This window comes from Leguminivora glycinivorella, chromosome 13, assembly GCF_023078275.1.
Source record: "Leguminivora glycinivorella isolate SPB_JAAS2020 chromosome 13, LegGlyc_1.1, whole genome shotgun sequence".
NCBI lineage: Eukaryota > Metazoa > Arthropoda > Insecta > Lepidoptera > Tortricidae > Leguminivora > Leguminivora glycinivorella.
In genome coordinates this window covers 9,548,490-9,569,401 of record NC_062983.1, presented here as the reverse complement: position 1 = coordinate 9,569,401, position 20,912 = coordinate 9,548,490, and the positions used below count along the sequence as shown (strand labels likewise).

Sequence of the window (20,912 nt, the reverse complement as noted above, 5' to 3'; positions counted from 1 at the left end):
TTTTGTCCGTGGTTGATGCAACTGGCCCTAAGGCCGATAGCACACTATCTGATATTATAGATATCATAGCTGGGCACAGTTAATCAAATAGTTAACTTCGATAATCGCTAATCCGTTACTAAAAAAGTTAACTTCGTTAATCGTTTTAAAGCGATACATTTCAACTAATTTAACGTAAGTTAAAGTTAATCGATAATCTGTTAACACGTAAAAAAGAAATGAATTTTGCTCTAGGTTTTTTAGTTGTATCAGTATCCGCTTTAATGTATTATATGTCTTTCCCATCACGGAACAATGGTGTTCCGGACCTTTGAGAGGCGTGCGCGGGGCCGAAGCCAACGCGTAGAGGCCCTTTCGACACTTTAATGAAATGTAAGGGGTACACCGAGCGGATGTTGCCCTTGCCCGTATCATGGGACACACGCAGAGGCAACACCCGCCAGGGTGTAAGGACTATTTGAGAGTTAATGGAATCTAAAATGAACTGGTCTATTTTGATGAAAGTGATGGACTTAATACTGGGCTATGGATAAAAAACCGGACGCCTGCCTAATAAAACGGTATCCAATTTTATTTCCGGCAGACGGTGACTCGTCCCCACAAGATGGGCCCCCACAAAAAGCGACATCCAAGATGGCTCAAGGGCAACACCGGTGTGAGAACTCAAGGGTGTCGAGAGGTGTACACCGCTTTCTGCCCAGTGGCTGTGAAGCCACTGCACCAACTCGCGTCTTATGCAAATTTTCACTTCCACCCCTGGGGCATGTTGCCCTAACGACTCCACTCTGGACGGCCAGCCAAGGCAAGCCAGAGGTAGAGAGTACTGTCCCACCCACCCGCCTTACGGGTAACAGAACTCCCCAGGAGCACTCGGGTACGTGGGGTCGCTGTTCCCCAACAGCTCGCCACAAGCTGCCCTGCGTTGACTGATTGCACTGGTAAAACCAATGGGCGATGGGGTCGTCACATCCCTACGCCAAATTATACTATACTATACTATTATATTATTATTATTTCTGTAAAAGCCCGAAGTACATAACAGCAAGCCTATTAAGCTCAAGGCTGCACGTGGAAGGCAGTGATCGCCTGAGCTACTGCCAAGAGCTGTGTCAGGAGAGCCGCAAGATCACGGCAGGCGGAAGCGGGATGCTGGCGGTGTTGGGATTGTTGGGGCACTTAGGGCGGTAGAGGCTAGAGAAGTGAATGTAGTCGTAAATTGGGCTCGAATTAGCTGCCATATCACTAGAACAGTAGCCTTGGTAAAACTTAGGATTCACCGAATCAACGTTGGTAAAAGCGAACCCACGTGAAGAATACTTCTTTAGTTACTATTTCGGGATTTTAAAAATCGACATCGGTAAATTAGTAGTAGCGTTCAGAACGTGTTTTTCGCATCGCAGATAGCGCCTGTGCCCTACGGGATAACGATTAAAGGACTCGGAGAAATTTAACGGAAGTTAACGAGTCTGTTAACATTTTTTAATGTTAACTTAAAAGTTAATCCGTTAATCGAAATATTAACTTCGTTAATTAACGATTAACGGATTAACGAGTTAATGCCCAGCAATGATAGATATCATAGGTCTGTATCACTCCCTTTATCTCCAGCGTGAAGAAAAAGGACGGCAAGTTTTCTATGATCATATTTCTATAATAGTGTAACATCGGCCTTAATCACAAAAGGTAGAGGTACAACAGAAATGTCGGTATCCATGGAAGTTTGTACCTTTTATCTATAGGTTACTGTTCCCAAGAACGTAGTTATAGAAAGTCTAGGTGAGCGGGATACCTATGGGATGGATTAAGTATAAAATGAAAATTAATGCAATCAAATCATAAATAAAAGTTTTTCCGTAACTTGCCATAACGTAATTAATATAATTCAATTTGACAGACTCAAATTCAGAAAGAATCGGTTAGTAATCATAGTAAATATCCTCATAATACCTTATACTTGACTGAAGAAATAAAATATGCAATGAATTGTACAGAAATTGGTAGGAAGTTGGTAGGTATTTTCTAAATATTGGTACTCCTCGTACAACGCCATCTAACGAAACTATCGACAACTTTCGGGACTTAATGTAAAAGGCTGTTTTGTTTCTAGATGGCGCTGCAATCGTTAGATTGTATATAGTTATCTTTGAATTTGAGTTAATACATTAAATTTAACCTTTTAAATATTTCAATTAATTTCTTAAACATTCAACATAATTTTGATTTAATCTATTTTTAACTTATTAATTTTTAATGCTGGCAACATTCTCTGTGGCGTTTTTTCAAGAACTACCACCACTGTGCTTAAAGCAAAGAATACTGCTCACTGGTTTTAAGGTTCCAATTTATAGTCGTAACAAAATAAAAATAAAACGTACACATCATCATTTTAATCATTGTTTTGATACGCCAGAATTTGGTAAGCAAAGGGTTGACTTGACGCGAAGGCACCAAAATGTGACTTGTAACTTGCTTGGGGGCACGCTTTTAGTTAAATATTTAGTGAATAATGTCTCTGAGAACAAAAATGTCAAATTATGACAGCAGCCGAGCCAGCCGATAACGTCATGTCTCATGTCATTGGTCAATCGAAATTGAATTGAGGAATAGTCGTTCCTCCGCTCGGTCGATGAATATTTATTATTGGTTTTTTTCTCGGTCGTGAATACTAAACAAGGTTCGATGTGTGGGCAACTATGAGATAATAATTATACAGTTACAAGTGCTTCTTTGTTTAGAAACTTTTTGTGCTTATTTGTGTGCGATCAAATGGCTTCAACGCCAGTCCAAGTGAACGGTACTGCGAATAAAAACAGTCCCCTGGGAAAGCGGAAAAAATCTCGAGGAAGCAAAGGTTCATATTTATCGAAATGGTTGGACAAAACTATGTGCCATATACAGGAGTCTACCCCGAGTATGGATACGTATGATTCTTTTATGGGTCCTAATATGAATTGGGGTTCGCAGTTCGCGCCGGGTTACGACCCGTGCAGGTTTAACATGTTCGGTTACGCAGAGCCGATGTCGCTGCCTACGCCGCCTACCTACTGTAGTCCTGCGATGCCTTTGTATCCTCCGGAGTATCGTTACGTGCAGAGTGTAAACAAGAGTGTGCAGGTGCAGCGACCGCGACCGCGCCGTCGCGAGAAGCCTGAAGACTGCAGCACCCCAAACAGCACCCCTTTGAACACTAATTACTTCCAACCAAAGAATTGCTCAGACAGCCAAGACTTCGCGAGCTTGCCGCCTATAGTTACATCAGTCGGCGACACGAATTCCAATAGTGATATGAATACCAATGAGAAGGACGAGTGTGCGCGGAGATACAGCGATCCTTGCGTGCAAGGACTGCCTGATATAGCCCGGCCGGCTAATGGGGAGGTGGACTCGGTGTCGGAAGAGAGCTCGGGGTTGTCCGGGAGTCAGGTTGGCAGTAGACTGCTGACATACCTCTTGGACCAGATTACTAGTTTGAAGATGACCAATGAAAGACTGAATAAAGACTTACAAGAAACTAGAGGTGAGTAAGCTATTTTTATTTGAAAGTCAGCATAACAAGTAGAATAGACAAACAAATACACTGTCTATCCATACTTCCATACTAATATTATAAATGGGAAAATTTGTGTGTCTGTTTGTTTGTCCATCCTTCACGGCAAAACGGAGCGACGAATTGTCATGATTTTTTAAGTGGAGATTGTTGAAGGGATGGAGAGTGACAAACGCGACTTTATCTCTTTCTAACGAGTGAAGCCGGGGGCAAAAGCTAGTTTAAAATAAAAATCTTATGAAACTATTAAATAAAACCAAATCCCACTTAATTTTTATGTTAAACTATTTTGAAAAGCATCAATGATGGTCACTCATGGTTTCATTTGACTCATATAATATCAAAGTGCTTAGTATTTTACCTACTGATTTTCTTGTGTACAATAAATTCTAGCTAATATTAAAAAAAAATAGGTCATATCTAAACATTAAATAAATGTCATATACAAAGAAAAAGTGACCAAAGCCTCCAGTGCTCCGAGCTCACCTGAGTTGATTCGGCTAGGAGGTCGAACCATACTGTTCTACCTCAGGGATGGCCAGAGGGCGCCACGAGCCTTTGGAAATGTCATATACTTAGAAATTTCGACCCTTGCTTTCGTAGACCGATAGCCGAGTGGTTCTGGCATTCGCCCGGTAAGCGGAGTACGCTGGTTCGATTCCAGCTCGGAGCACTGGAGGCTTTGGTCACTTTTTCTTTGTATATGACATTTATTTAATGTTTAGAACATAATAGTAGTGTTACTACTTAAAAATAACAAGTTAAAATATTTTCCATGAAAGTAATTTAATTTGTTCTTAGAGGTCATATCTAACGTATAAGGCATGTTGCTGGAATTAAATATATGAATTATGTAAATTGAAAATTTCCAAACATGATACACCATTCACTGCCAATCTGTCGAACAATCCCCAACAATATCACCTGCATTGTAACAGTAACAATAAAAGTATTGTCTCTGCAATCAGAGCATGAGCGAATACAGTTGGTCAGCTGCAGCACACAATAAGTAGTCCATGCTTTATGTTGGATGAACAGGAACTAGATTTGTGGCAGATCTGTTTGATTACTATCTGTGTTTGTATAGAAGTTTTTCAAAGTGTGTGAATTGGAGTATTTTGCCTGTATCACCTTAAATACGTTGTGATCACTGATCACTAATTATTAGGTACTAATTAGTTCCTTTCAATGAGGAGGGGGCCTTCACCCAAAAATGGTCTAATGCACCAGCATAATTAAATAAAAATTAATGTAAAAAATTGTAATAATGCAATTAGATTAAAAGGCTTTTTTATTTTATGTTATAATTAGTTCCTTTAGGTGTAAGGTCTTTAAAATAAAATGAGGCTTATGGTCTGTTTCTTCTCGACTTCAATAGTAAGCCAAGACATTAAATAGGTTGGCAGTTGGAATCCAGACTGCAGTCCATCATTTAATGGCCCCTGAAAATGGTAGAAATAATTCACTGTATAGTCTTACGTAGAGCCTACCAGATTTTAGGCAAGTCTATATATGTCTGCAATTGGATAAAAGTCGCATGATCCTCAGTAATTTTGAGAAGTTTATTTATATTATAATGAGAATCAAATCTTGTCCTTATTTTGCTTGTCCTAAGGCACAGGGCACCCCATAGGTGCATAGGGCCTCCACAAGATCCTCCCATTCTTTCTATCTTGAGTCACCTTGGCTGTCTTTATGGCACAATGTCAGGAAAATTTTAAAGTCTATTTATAAGTTTATGAAATTCAAAGATGGATAATAATTCAAAAACCTCATAAATAGCATTAGCGAGCTCAATAAAATGAACATGAAATTACAAAGTCCCAATTTGCTTTGAACATCTGTCTTAAATTAGACAACACAGTAGCTACCCACACAAAACACTTTCAAATGCATACTTCCCACACCGTAGTAAGCAAGTCAAGGAGATTGGTCAAATGTTTTGTTCAACACTGGTAGTTGTAGTGTATAAAAGACTGTGTTCCTGACTATTGTTGTAAATTTAGGCATAATTTAAGACACGATAGGTATAAATAGTCTGTTTGTAAATTATCCTTTTGATAAAAATCCAAAAGGCATAATAGACACAGCACCACCAAAACCAGCGCGGCGGATGTCTGCGGCATTATGCTGAGTGGGGGTCCTATTTTAGCGTCTAATGTTTTTTAGGGTTCCGTAGCCAAAATGGCAAAAACGGAACCCTTATAGTTTCGTCATGTCCGTCTGTCCGTCTGTCCGTCTGTCCGTCTGTCACAGCCGATTTACTCGGAAACTATAAGTACTACAGTGATGAAATTTGATGGGAATATGTGTTGTATGAACCGCTACAAAATTATGACACTAAATAGTAAAAAAAAGAATTGGGGGTGGGGCCCCCCATACATGTAACTGAGGGATGAAAATTTTTTTTTCGATGTACATACCCGTGTGGGGTATCAATGGAAAGGTCTTTTAAAATGATATAAAGTTTTCTAAAAAACATTTTTCTTAAAGTGAACGGTTTTTGAGATATCAGCTCTCAAAGTCGTAAAAAGTATGTCCCCCCCCCCTCTATTTTTATAACTACGGGGTATAAAATTCTAAAAAAAATAGAGGTGATGCATGCTAATTAACTCTTTCAACGATTTTTGGTTTGATCAAAGTATCTCTTATAGTTTTTGAGATAGGTTGATTTAACTGTAATTTTGGTTAAATATTTGCTGCTACGGAACCCTTTGTGCGCGAGCCCGACTCGCACTTGGCCGGTTTTTGTTTGCATGACTTCTGTTTTATTTGTACTTTGTTGTGGCGTTAAATAAATGTTTTCTGTTCTATTCTATTCAGTGTATGTCGACATTTCAACTTTTACGGTACAATTTTATCTAATATCATGTGATTGTTTCATTTACGAAGTTGCATGCTTTGTAATATTCAATATATGCGCGACATCGTGAATTGTAAATAATTGAGACTATAGTATTCGTCCCACTGCTGGACACATGCATGCATGCTAGCCCATTGCGGATTGGGGACATCACATACAACTTTGAATAACTCCGCAGACGTATGCTGGTATTGCAGGTTTCCTCACGATGTTTTTTTTTCACCGAAAAGCTACTCGTGAATGTCAAATTTCATTACGTACGTAAGTTTTGAAAGACTCATTGGTACAATACGAGCTAAGATTTGAACCTACGACCTCCGAATTGAAAGTCGGGCGTCATATTCACTCGGCCACCACAGCTTTATCGTGAGCTACTTTATCTAAACTATATTTTATGTTAATGTTCTTTTTAGGCCATAATAAGTTTAATGGATATTATAAATGTCCAGTGGAAGTCGAAACTCAAATTATTAAAAATACTAGCTTTTGCCCGCAGCTTCGCTCGCGTTAGAAAGAGACAAAAAGTAGCCTATGTCACTCTCCATCCCTTCAACTATCTCCACTGAAAAAATCGCGACAATTCGTCGCTCCGTTTTTCCGTAAAAGACGGACAAACAAACAGACACACACACTTTCTCATTTATAATATTGGTGTGGATGTGTCATGGATTCTTTTAGTCCTGTCCGCCGTCATTAACAGTTACGTTACGACACCGCAGGTGATTACTAAGATTGGCAGTCTATATTTATCTGTCTCTGCCTCAAGCGAGGACAATAATCTACTTAACTGGAACCTCCTTAAAAGGCAGTTAAGTAGAACCTTGGGTTTAACTGGACATGTTGTTAACTTGATGGCACTGCTTTTTGTAAAGCTGTTTAACCCTAAAATGGGAAATTTTGACAATTTTATTGATGAAACTTCGTTCAGCGCAGTGGTCTAAAATTTGATGCTTTCCAGCCAAGAGGACAGTAATAGGTAATAGTTCACAAGGGGGCAAAGTTGTTGTTTAACCGCACGTGCCAATATTGATACCCGAGCAAGCGAAAGATTCCAATATTGAACTGCGAGCATAGCGAGTGGTTCAAAAAGTGGAATCTTGATCGTTGCGAGGGTTTCAAGGCACGTAGGTTAAACAAACTTTGCCACCGAGTGAAACACAAACGTTTTCACCACACCAACACGAACAAAATATTGACTATAAAACATCAAACTAAATCAAATCCAGATCCATTCAATATTTAAGATTCAAAATAATTATTTGTAGGTAAATTCTACCAGCCAGCTCAAGGCATCAAGTTAAAATTTGTATGAAATTACTTTGCACTCTTGTGGATAAAATGCAATTTTGCTATCCGTTTTCGAATAGCAAAATTGATCTTTAATAGTTGATGTGGTGAAAAAATAATAGTAATATGCATTAGAATTCCTGTTGTTGAACTATTGAAATCACAATAACACCATTGTTTGAATAGATCTCCTTTGCCACTAGAATTGTAAACAAGAAATCGCTAATAGGATTATTTTATTTTATGATTCACGGTTTGTTTTACTGGATTTATTTTACCGTGGTTATTTTTATTGTTGAGTTGCCGATATTTCGATGCGTTACATGCCCATTTTTGTGAAAGTATGTCCCCATACTCAGCTCCCGCTCGACAAAAAACAAAAAGGTAATCAGAATCACGGTCTATATGCCGATTGTCTATAGGTATATCGAATTGCTCGCTCCTGTGTTCCCAAACGGGGTAGAAAAGCTATAGTGCTACTCTTTTCATTAACAAATTTCCCGAGGCTAAATTTCATTTGTTTTATTATATGGTTGATGTTTGTTTCAGCGGAACTAAACAGCTTGCGAACACAACATAGTATCTGGCAGAAAGGATCGAGTTCCAGTATCGGTGGCAATAATGGTAAGAACCAGAGTCAGTTTACTCTATGGCCTAGTTAAGATGTGATGACAATCGTTTATGGAAAAACTAAATATAAGCAAATTTAGTTTTCAATAAAAGGTCCTTAGGGTGAAGTCACATCTATCAGAATATGAATTTCAGAATCGAGGCGGATTTTGTGTATGATAAATCGCTCGTTAATCTGAAGACAATCGCTTACCAACGCATCAGAAAGATGAAACCATGCAGCGATCTCTCATACACAAAATGCGGCTCGATACTGAATTGCTATGTGATTCCATTCCACCCTAGCTTTCATATGTATGCGCCTATCAAAATAGTTATTCACCTAGCGAGCGCAATAAATAAATGATTAAAATTTGAAAGCATATGGAACAGATCTCTTCATAAGCATACCAAAGATTAAGCTTATTGCATAAGGACTGTATATGTATGGAACTAATGGAACACCATAAACTATAGTGGCTCTGGGAGTTGTAGACCTTCGCGACATGCTTAGAAAACATAAAGATGAAAAATACTTAGATCTTAAACCCATTGTAACAGTCAAGTCACGATTGTCTTAAGCGCCATATCCGTTATTGGCACTTTATGGCAATTTTACAAAAAAAAAATGTCGACCAAAAATTGAGTTCATCATAGAATCTGGTTAAATAAAATTAAAATTTTGAAAAAACCCCCGACCGCGACCTAGTGGATCGATTTTCATGAAACATGGCTAAGAACACTCCCGACTAACACAGCTTTCAAATAAAAAAAAACTAAATCGAAATCGGTTTATCCGTTCAAGAGCTACGATGCCACAGACAGACACACACACAGACAGACAGACAGACAGACAGACAGCCAGACTGACAGACAGACAGACAGACACGTCAAACTTATAACACCCCGTCGTTTTTGCGTCGGGGGTTAAAAATTCATGAGAATCGGTTGAGAATAGCGATTGACACTAGTGAGAATAGAGGATAACATCCGGACATAAAAATGGTTCTGCTATCGCTGCGGTCAATGAAACGCTTTCTGTGAAGAGTTGGGTAGGGCTCGAGTCGATAGTTGCACGCGATTCGCGTTACATTCCGGAATTCGATCGATTATCGATTGCACCTACTAAGCGCTTTAGCGAGCATTTATTTGAAATCGCGTGCCATCCAATCCAATCAACCGGTGACGTGAGATGACGTTTTTAGAAGTTTTTATTGTGTTAAGAAGTTAAGATTTATATCGGATCCCTTTTTTCTGACATAATTTGCTTGCCAGATTATCATTAGTCATAATAATTCTAAAACGAGTTGTCAAACTATTGATAGGATTGGTTAGGTTAGGTTTGTTTTATGACTGGGCTACGGAGGTGGTGCTCTGCACTGCGGACTGATGGTGCTGGTGGTACTGTAGATGAAAAGCGCACAATGGCGGCAGGGGGGGGGGTCGTTTAGTAGGTAGCCCACATAACCACTTGGGTCCGTCCCGTCCCCGCACACAAGTGGTATGCGTAATTGCATTTGCCCCCCTCCTAAACTAAAAAGGGTTAAGACTATGGGAACTTATAGAAACCCGATTTATATACCAATATTTCTTGCGAAACTTCCTTAATATCGGGCAGATATATGAACCGAATGAACGAGACATAAATTGTATTGTAAAACAGTTACATCTATACTTATAGGTAAGTACATTAGGTACTTATTGGCACTTACAATATAAATCCAATAGGAATCTGTTCGTATTATAAACTAAAACATACAGATTCAAAGTACCTATTCAAATGTCAGTGTTACGATAACCCAGGGGACCTTTGCTCGCACTCCCTACGTTGGGGTCAGATTTGTATCACACGAGTCTGCTATTGCGGTTAGGCGGTTGTCACACCAGGCCCCGTAGCCGAATGGCATTTCTACGACGCGAAACGAAAACGAAACGCCGCGAAAGGTAGTCTGGGTCTGTCGCACCAATACAAGAGCGATAGAGATAGATAGCTATGAAAGAATTATTATCGTAAGCGTTACGTACACAGAGTAGCGATCTATTATTTACTTACGCAAGTAACGTCGAGTGCGCTAACACAGTATAGTAAAGAGTACTACAGTATCAGTATGGCCACTCCACTCCCTGCTTCCAGCTGAAAGTGCCGCCCACCCGTTCTCGGTTACCTCACAGTTACCGCCTGTCAAGAACGCGACCAGTCGAGCTGCCAAATCTCACATACAAGCATGGTATACGCTCTCGCTTACACGAGCTTAATGTATTTGATCGCGATTGTCCCGAGGTGTGGTTGTGGTACTTGTGGTACAGTCACCGGCATAAATAAGTAATGATTTCTGTACCTTGTCATGTTAACGTCTTGTTTGAAATGTTATACGAAATTGTCAAACGAAGAAACTACATAGACAAATACATATAATGTCTAGATACATTGTCAAGTTATCAACTTCTTATGGGGATTAGACACGCAAATTGTCATGTTCGTGTCTGTCGAATATGAGGAACGATGAAATGGAGTTATTGTTAGACATTACGACGTTTAACAAAGTTTTTAACCACCGGTGGCTAACTCATTGAATCATCGATCATCATCATATGAGAGTGTGTTTAGTAAAACGTCCCACTTTGTGGGTTACCATTAAGGCGAGATTTTCTTGCATCTTTATGCTATGAACCTATGAATAAACTGTCGAAGCGGCTTTATAGCAATCGACAAAGTGGGACGTTTTCCCGTGCACACTCATATATGTTGTGGGTTTAAATCCATACTAATATTATAAATGGGAAAGTGTGTGTGTCTGTTTGTTTGTCCGTCTTTCACGGCAAAACGGAGCGACGAATTGACGTCATTTTTTAGGTGGAGATAGTTGAAGGCTTGGAGAGTGACATAGGCTACTTTTTGTCTCTTTCTAACGCGAGCGAAGCCGCGGGCAAAAGCTAGTATGCAATAATTGGCTTTAGGCCTCCTCTCATGCTTAAGGGGCCTCGGGCTATAGTCTCTACGCTAGCCCAATGCGGATTGGGGACCTTTGAATTTCATTCGCTATTTTCAAATGGTTGTGAGACGGACATTTTTTTTTTTAATGATGAATATAAAATCAAAATCCTCGTATAAGTCAAACCCGCCTCTATAATAGTTGTCAATCATCCAACTGCCGAGGTACCGGCAATGACACGGTGCCGGTGTTACTGACTAGCCCGTATTTTCGTTCAATGCCAATTGGCGTCACTTAACTGAATTACACCTTTGTTTGTCACTAATAATAGATAGCAGAATTGTCTAACGCCGTGTCTTGCGTGGGTGACGGTCGCGCGACCGTCGCCGTCGCGTCTCATACTTCCATATCGATAAGGTTTGATTTCGTATGGGTCGCATCGCCGTCGCGCGACCATCGCGCGACCGTCGCCCACGTAAGCCACGGTGTAAAGTAGTTTAGTAACGTCGTGTGTATCTTCAATTTTCAAACTTTTATAAGGTAAAAAATGGATTAGTTACAATTGCCCCCCAGTCGAGATTTGACCCGCTGTACCTTACACATAGGTAGGTACCTCACAAGTTTCACAACCAAAAGTACCTACATGGTCAGCACTACAGTCGCTGAACTGTTCGTGGTGGTTATAGACTCAATTCGGAAAGAGAAGACTCGTGAGGGCTCCGGGGCCCTATACTTTCTGCGACTCTCCTCTTTACGTACAAACTCTTTGGCTACAGTACAATAGGGATAGGATATAGAGCAGGCTCCAAGAGGATGTTCGTTTGCAAAAATAGCGCACCTCATTCTGACTTCTGATATATATTGTATAGGTCCCAGACATCATATAAACTGATGCTGCCAAGCAGTTTTGTGGTCCCCGTCCCCCCGCCCCGCCAATTAAAAATTGCATACAAACAAAAAAAAATTTTTCATCAAATCATGCCGTGTAGGGTAGGTATCAAAAGAAAGGGCTTATTGAGTAGGTAGTTTACGAATATATAGCATATTACTTATAACATTTCTTACACTTTCTCTAAGAATTTTTTAGAAAATTTACAAAAATGCTTCATTTTGGAGTTCACTTTAAACCATCACTGTAGATTAAGAACTAATGAGTATATTTTTATAATTATTATTTTAAATGACAAGATATTTCAATTATCGAAACTCGCCATCTTTGACTGCTCCCCCTGCTCCCAAATGCAATTTTTTCACTGTACGAACTATTGGTTCGTAGTCTCTTGTTAGTTACTTAAAATAATAATTATAAAAATATACTCATTAGTTCTTAATCTACAGTGGTTTAAAGTGAACTCCAAAATGAAGCATTTTCGTAAATTTTCTAAAAAATTCTTAGAGAAAGTGTCAGAAATGTTATAGTATGCTATATATTCGTAAACTACTCAATAAGCCCTTTCTTTTGATACCTACCCTACACGGCATGATTTGATGAAAAATTTTTTTTTGTTTGTATGCAATTTTTAATTGGCGGGGTGGGGGGGACGGGGACCACAAAACTGCTTGGCAACATCTGTTTATATGATGTCTGGGACCTATACACCTACCCTACTGCCTGTGTGGTGACGGGTTAAGAATTTCACCACCCCCTTTCTTCCCGTGGGTGTCGTAGAAGGCGACTATGGGATATGGGTTAAATTGTGGCGTAGGCGAGAGGCTGGCAACCTGTCACTGCAATGTCACAGTTTCGTTTTCTTTCAACCCCTTATTTGCCAAGAGTGGCACTGAAGCTTTAGTAGTTTCATGTGTTCTGCCTACCCCTTTATGGGATACAGGCGTAATTGTATCTATGTATGATTGTATGTATCAGAAGTCAGAATGAGGTGCGCTATTTTTGCAAACGAACATCCTCTTGGAGCCTCATCTAATATGTCAGTATCAAAATAGCGTTTTTGTATGAAGAAACGTAACTTTTGACACTAACGTGCCGTTAGCTATATACGAGTATCTTACTCACTTCTAATGTACTAAGAGCCCAGAGCGGCCTGACCTAGTGTTTAAAAAAAAAACCTTATAGCAAAAAATGGCCGACGAGCCGAACTAGGTAATATGCAGACATTAAACGTCGATACGAACTCTACTTTATCCCAAAGTTTCATCCTTGAGAAAATGAGGAAGATGTGGCGGCTCTGGGCTCTTAGTCCATTAGGAGCATTGTTCGAATATGCGTAATGCGTATGTATGTATTAAGCACCTAACGCATGAACTGGCTTCAACAAAAAGTGTGTCATTAAGTTCCTACATTATGGCAGGAAACGTTCGAAGTTACCGTTAACCTTTTAACTGGCATTGTCTAATGACGGCAAGCGCTAGTTTAAAGCATAAGGTTCATTTTATTGTTTTCAACAGTTCTTATGCCAAATAGTTGCAAGGACTTTATGGTTTATCTGCCTATTTGTGAAGTAAAATATACAATACGCTACAATCTCGGTATTGTCTATCTAATGTAACTATATTATATACACAAGAGCACGACCTCATAATCAAAAACGAAACCACATATAGGTAAGTAAGAAGTGCATGGAAAGCGTGTTTAGCTGTATAGCGTTGCGTGATCTTAACGGCAAGCTGTGAATGTTTCTCAGCGCAAAAAGTAGAAGCCAATTCATCGAAGACCAGGTTACTGTGCCTAGCCTCTTTATACAGTCGCGTTCAGTTACATCTACATAGGATTACGCGACCATAAATATCTGTATGCACTAACTACTGTGTGCGTATCGATACTATCGATGCACAAATGCTCACGAAACGCAGAAATTATTTATTTATTATGAATGGGCTTAATCTTGACCACAGACTAGGCAAAGGCAAAGACGTGGCCTACGATGGACTGAGCTCGCCCAGAAGATTTGAAAGTTGCCGGGTTATATGAGCTCGGAAATATAGCCGCCGGCATGGAATTCCACTCCTTGGCAGTGCGCATAAGAAAAGAAGAAGCAAACCGCTTCGTGCGAATTCGCGGAATATCTACCAAGAAAGGATGGGAACCGGCCGTGCGTCTAAGAGTCCGATGGTAGAATGGGGACAGTGGAATAAGCTCGTGTAGCTCTTGAGCACACTTCCCGAAGTGCAACCTGGAAAACATATTTTTCTTCGTGTAACTGTGTAGATGCTATTGATTCCATACGTAGGTTCGTAACAACGTGAGGCACGTTCATACGTCGATTCATAACAACTTTTTTACTTCATTGTACCTTTAGGAGTGGCGGCGCGTCAAAAAATTCTCAGGGAAATGAAGTTTATATGGCTTCCCTTTTCTTGTGGTGATGTTAATATACTCAGTTGGGTTTAAAATTAGGCAAGCTTGTTAGAATCGATTTCTTTGAACGGATGGATAATAATAGACTTATAATACGTCATACGGAAATGACAGACTGACGAAAATGATGTTTGACAGCTAGTTGTAGCCAGGATAGAGCCATTCGTGGAATTAAAAACAGAAACTAACAGACATTTCATAGTTTTTAGTTAGTAGGTACGACTATGTTTATGTAAAATCGTTAGTATGTATACCTTTATCATTATTGAAGTTATATTTAGTGAAGTTTTGTCTGTGGTCATATTTATTACGTTTGCGCTTCCTGATATAAGTAATATACCACAAAATGAAGTGTGGGTAAATCAGTGTTTACGTTTTAACATCATTGTTTATTTTTTGGTTTCGTTCTTATTTTTTCTAACGATTAGGTTAGACTAACATTTAAGAACAATGTTTCCATATACGAGAGAGTCAATTAATCTAGATGACTGATTTAAAATCTCTTGAGCGCAGAAACACTAGTCCGTCTGAAATGAAAGTAAAAGCGAACTCGACATTTTAGTCAACTGTCCACGTTTCTATGACACTGGTCCCACCGCGAGCTAGTAAGCTATGAGCTATCGGCTATAAAAACGAACAAAAGATAATCACTCCCGTATAAATAAAAGAGACACGGCGATTTTGATAGCTCACCGCTGGGCGAGTAACTATAAACATCGCCGTGTCTCTTTTATTTACACGGGAGTGATTATCTCTTGTTCGTTTTTATAGCCCATAGCTCATAGCTTCCTAGCTTGCGGTGGGACCAGTGCCTATCTCTTTAAAATCCGCAACTAATCAATTCAAGAAATAGATTACTAGAAACTCGACACTCAATAAAAAGACAACTGAATAGTATCATCTTTTTGTTTTAGCAATTGACAGCACTAATCTTAAAGTATGACCTGAATTGCTAAAAGCTGTAGGTATTATTAATAATCGACCAGCCGGCGTAGCCAAATGCAGTCTGGCTCTGTCGCGCCGATAGAGATAGATAGCTCCGAAAATATTATCGTGAGTTTTTGCGCATTTGGCTACCACGTACCCAGAGCACAGTATAATAAAGAGTACTATCGTACAGTATGGCCACTCCCGCTCCCCGCTGAAAGCGCCGCCCACCCCTCTCGGTTACCTCACAGTTACCGCCTGTCAAAAACGCGAACAGTCAACCTGTCATATCTCATTCATACAAGCATTGTACGCGTTCACCTACACGAGCTTAGAATGTGTGCTAGCTAGGCACGCGCCTCTTTCATATATTTGATTGCCAGGGTCCAAGATGTGACATTAGTGCGGGTGTTTTAGCTCTTATGAAATGGAAAGCACTGATACCAAAGATTTCCAAAGCTTTAAAGTTTGAGAACGTTTGACTGTAGAAATTGAAAGCAAGTAAAATCGTAGCAATTTCAATGAAACCAAATAAAATAAGCGTTGCTAATTGGTTCTGTTTGAGTATGATTTACAATTTTAATCTTCTAGTTCAGTCATAAAGTCGGTTTTTGAATAGATTTACAAACCTTTAATTTCACATTAAATTGGAACCGAAAAATACATACAATATTTTCCTTGATATTCGCTATCCAGTAAGGTCTTCAAAAACGTAAATAAATCATAGTAGAGGCTAAGTAGGTATCTAATTATTCCGTCCAAAATTTCAAATCCTTAATCCATTTATTTATTTATTTAAATTTTATTGCACAATATAACAAATAAAGTACAAATGGCGGACCTAATCCATACTAATACATTTTATAAATGGGAAAGTGTGGGTGTCTGTTTTTTTGTCTTTCACGACATAACGAAGCGACGAATTGACGTGATTTTTTAAGTGGATATAGTTGAAAGGATGGAGAGTGACATAGGCTATTTTTTCTCTCTTTCTAACGCTACCGAAGCCGCGGGCAAAAGCTAGTGCTAAGTAGTAAGTAGTGTAGTTTTCGCTGTACCTAATCTCGATATAAGAATTGCCATCTTTTTGATAAACTACACAGTTTATCCTTGGAATAATCAACTAGAAAGCTGAATACATACATACAAACAATCACGCCTGTATCCCATAAAGGGGTAGGCAGAGCACACGAAACTACCAAAGCTTCAATGCCACTCCTGGCAAATAAGGGGTTGAAAGAAAACGAAACTGTGACATTGCAGTGACAGGTTGCCAGCCTCTCGCCTACGCCACAATTTAACCCATATCACATAGTCGCCTTCCACGACACCCACGGGAAGAAAGGGGGTGGTGAAATTCTTAACCCGTCACCACACACGCTAGAAAGCTGAATGTTAAATTAATGAATTATGGAATAGGTATTTTGCATGTGGGCGGTAAACGTAAACACCAGGTTTGATAACGAGCTGAATTCTAGACCAAACTGGTTGCCTAGCGAGATAAAACGGAAAGTATTTGTAAATACAGAAAATTGATGTGTCTTCAAATAAACTATTTTCGAGAGTCTTGAATGATTCACGGTTACGGATTCATTGAATTGAATTGAATTGAATTGTTATTTTCATTACACTTATATTGAACGTCTATATCCCGGTCTATATAAGTCTAATATTCGTTTTCGGTCACTTCATCTGTTTTTTAACCCCCGACAAAAAACGACGGGGAAGATAAGTTTGACATGTCTGTCTGTCTGTCTGTGTGTGTGTGTCTGTCTGTGGCATCGTAGCTCCCGAACGGATGAACCGATTTAGATTTAGTTTTTTTTTGTCTGAAAGCTGAGTTAGTCGGGAAGAACACCTTAGCCATGTTTCATGAAAATCGGTCTAGTAATGTCGCGGTCGGGGATTTTTTCAAAATTTTAATTTTGTGGTTAGGTTATTTTTCGATACAAGAAAAAAAGTGTCGCAAGATTTCTATAGTTATCCTTTTTCGGCAGATTTATTATTTATAATGCTGTTTAAATATTTACCTTGTTGAAATAATTTTATACAATTCATAAATTACAATGCTTTTATTAGGTAAGGTTTGGCCATTAATATTCCTTGTAGGACTGAATTTCCCTCTGGGCTCGTAAATCATAAACCACTTGGATTAGGTATTTTATCTAATCCTACGTCCCTTCGTCTACGCAGAGCTTTTTTAATAATTGTAATGTTAGATAAGTAATTAGTAACTCAATATCAACGTTTTGCATCGTCAATTCGTCATCGCTAAAATAAAAGTCAAGTCATCCTTGTATTTACTGTCACGACAGTGACAGTTGCCAGTTGTCCAATCACTGTGAAAAATTCTGTAGTCAAGATTCTTGCTTATTCGAACACCAGTGTTTCTCAAACTTTTTATCGACCCCTTTTGATTTTACGGAACCCCTAAATTGACATATTGTGTAACCCCGTTATGTCTAACCAATAATCAATACGTGCTATTCTGTAAAAGGTTAGTAAGACTTCATGGATAACGGGTCTTCAAAATATAATAGGTACAGTCACTTGCAATAATGGGCCTTTTTTTTAAAGTTGTCCACCCCACTTTTTTGTAGCATGGGTATTTTTTACGCGATTCATACTTAGAATCGCGAGGTCTTTCGATCCTGATAGGAAAAAAAAATATCCCAAAATATATTTCCATAGATTTTTCAAACCTTACATTCCCTTACCGCCATTCAAAATGTATGAAAAAATGGTAACGGAATGGGGAAAAACTTTGGGCCACTTTTTTCTCCTATTAGGATTGAAAGAGCTCGAGTTTCTGAGTAGAAACCACTTAAAAAAACCCAAATCCAATATAAGCAGGCCAATAAAGGCCGCAAAAATATCTGACACGTTCTTATTTTGTGAAGCATGTCCCATATTTTTGGAGGTTCGAAGATGAGCATATTTTTTTATTGTACATTATAATATTTATAATTCACAGTGTAACAGAGGAAACCGAAAGATTTTAACTGCGCATTTCTGAGGGCAAAATAAGGATAAAATTTTATATGACTTCAAGCAAATTTCACCAAATATTTTTTTTTATAATAGTAGACGTCGCATGCCTAAAAAAATAAAATTGGATTATACTACAATTCGGATGTATTTTGCAGAATATGATCGATTGCACGCGATATGGTTCATATGAGTGTTTAACTTATATTTTGTACGAGTATTTGTATGATCGTTCACGTGCAAGTTTTTTACTTGCGTGGCTTCTAGTTTTGCAGACATGTGGATATTTTCATTATGATAAATTGCTTAATGGTACTAAGTAACGAAAACTTCATCGTGCAAATATTACGAGCATATTTTTTTAGCTACGGACGCGTGACGTAAGAACTTTATTTCGACTGCAAAAGAGAGATGTATCGAGTCGGGTTGCCAGTTTATATTAAAAAAAAGAATGGAAAAGTAGTTTGAATATTAAATTAAATTGATAAGTGTCTCTAAAGAGTAGGAGGAGGCGGAGGGAACCAGTCATTTGTTGATTTTCAAATGTTACTTTTGTAACAGTTACCGCAGGGGTCTTGACTATTTATTACAATCTTCATTACTGAACAATATAGAGACAAAGGTAAACAATAGGCAGGCCTTATCTCTTTAGTGTTATCTCAGCTAATTTGACTATCTAGACTATTTTAAGCTGTTTTTTTTTGTTTATCGAGCATATTTTTTGTAGATGTCATAAAACCCAACAATTTTATGCGTATTGCTTTATCTAGACCGTTTTTTATGGGTTTCACTGGCAGACAATTCGTTTTATTTTTCGTTAGGCTAAGATAGACGAGACGTAGATTTTTATTACTGTAACTGGGGATAATGTGATTAGTTTTTTTACTAGTTTAGTATTAGATTATCTATAGGCATTTGGCGCCTTTGCATTTATGAACTTAAAACGTTAAAGAATTTTCTTAGCTATTTTTTTAAACCGTTTGAAATTTTGGTTGCTATGATTAACTTTATAAATGATTGACATAAATGAGTCTTATATCATTGTATCAACTTTTACGTTTCGTTCTCGCATCTAAGAGGGTTCAACGAAATCCTGGAAAATCTTTAAATTAATGACTGCTGTTTTTATTATTTAGGTATGTATCACTTCCCTGAAGATTATTTTCTTAGTAGAGTAGACCTAAAGTAAACATTGTCCAATGACCTGTTATTGATGACGTTTCCTTAAACTAAAATGCCATTTTTGACGCTGAAATGTTGGATACATATCTTATTCAGATAATATTTGACATTTATTGAAATTCGAATTGGGCCGTACGTCCATTTCATTCTGTTACTTCAGCTTACATCGTTAAAACGGTTCAAATCTTTATTACTTTTCTGTACTGTAATGGACACTAATTATTTCAAGATACAAATAAATTGCTACTCAAATATGCCATTCGCTCAACTTCATTTCTGTTTATCTGGGGTAATGCGGGGTCTTTTATCTCTCTCAATTATGTGAAAATTATATCTCCTTTTGATCGCACATCCGTGAGAAAGTTATATTGTTTGAAATGCGGTTCCTATCGCAATTTTTTGAATTACGAAGTTTTAACTTCTGTTGTGTGAAAACGTATGTGCTAACTTTTTTTTTCGGCTAGGCTAGACACGTGGGTGATTTGATTTTGGGTTCTTGCCAGATTTAATGACAAAAGTGAGTTAAAATATGTATTATTTTCTTTCTGAATACTGAAAATATGAGGATAAATGAAAAGTAGATAATTCAATTTGTCTGTAAATACTTAGTACTAAGTAGTGTAAGTAAGTACGTATTGTATTTCAAGCATTAGCATGAAGCAAATGCTTTCGAATCAGGAAACGTTTCATAAGCACAGTCCGTACTGCCTAAAACAAATATTGGTCATACGTTTATCTTTTGCGTTACTTTTCTTATAGTTTAATCCTGCTTCAATATTTTTTGGGCCTTGATATTTTTCAATTTAATTGTCGCTCCCCAATATAAATGACCTTCTTGCGGCAAGAATCTTGCCCTACGTAAGAAGATAACTTTTGTTTTTACAGTTTTAGACGAACATTACATAAAATATTGCAAATTACGAACAAATCAGCTTCGTTAGTTCAAACATTGTTTCGTATCGCGTGCTCTTCGTTCGTGACCTAGGCTGATAGCTTCTGTTTTAAACTGCAGTTGCGTAAGAAAAGTAAGAATATACAGATACTTGGCTGAGATTCGACTATTTATATGACTCGTTGTAAAAAACATAGAATTTGTTTCTGTGGAGTTAGACAAACTGAGGTCGTTAATTTTGCAGCTATTTTGTTGCATTATACCTTAATTTAAGCAAAAAAGTAATACCTACAATTTACAGAGTTGATCAATTGATTATTCATGTTCATATGACTGTTTTGTTCCAAACCCCTTTAAAAACCCTGTTA

The 20,912-nt window shown here is 38.3% G+C and overlaps 1 protein-coding gene across 2 annotated transcripts in view; it reads left to right on the top strand.

The window, feature by feature from the left end:
* Positions 1–2,591: 2,591 nt before the first annotated feature.
* LOC125232826 overlaps positions 2,592–20,912 on the top strand; it is a 44,420-nt gene continuing 26,099 nt past the window's right edge. For both annotated transcript variants that reach the window (XM_048138617.1, XM_048138618.1), the window contains exons 1-2: positions 2,592–3,517; positions 8,247–8,321. In XM_048138617.1, the coding sequence (XP_047994574.1) occupies positions 2,767–3,517; positions 8,247–8,321 (826 nt within the window). In that variant the 5' untranslated portion in view covers positions 2,592–2,766. The remainder of the gene's footprint in view (positions 3,518–8,246; positions 8,322–20,912) is intronic.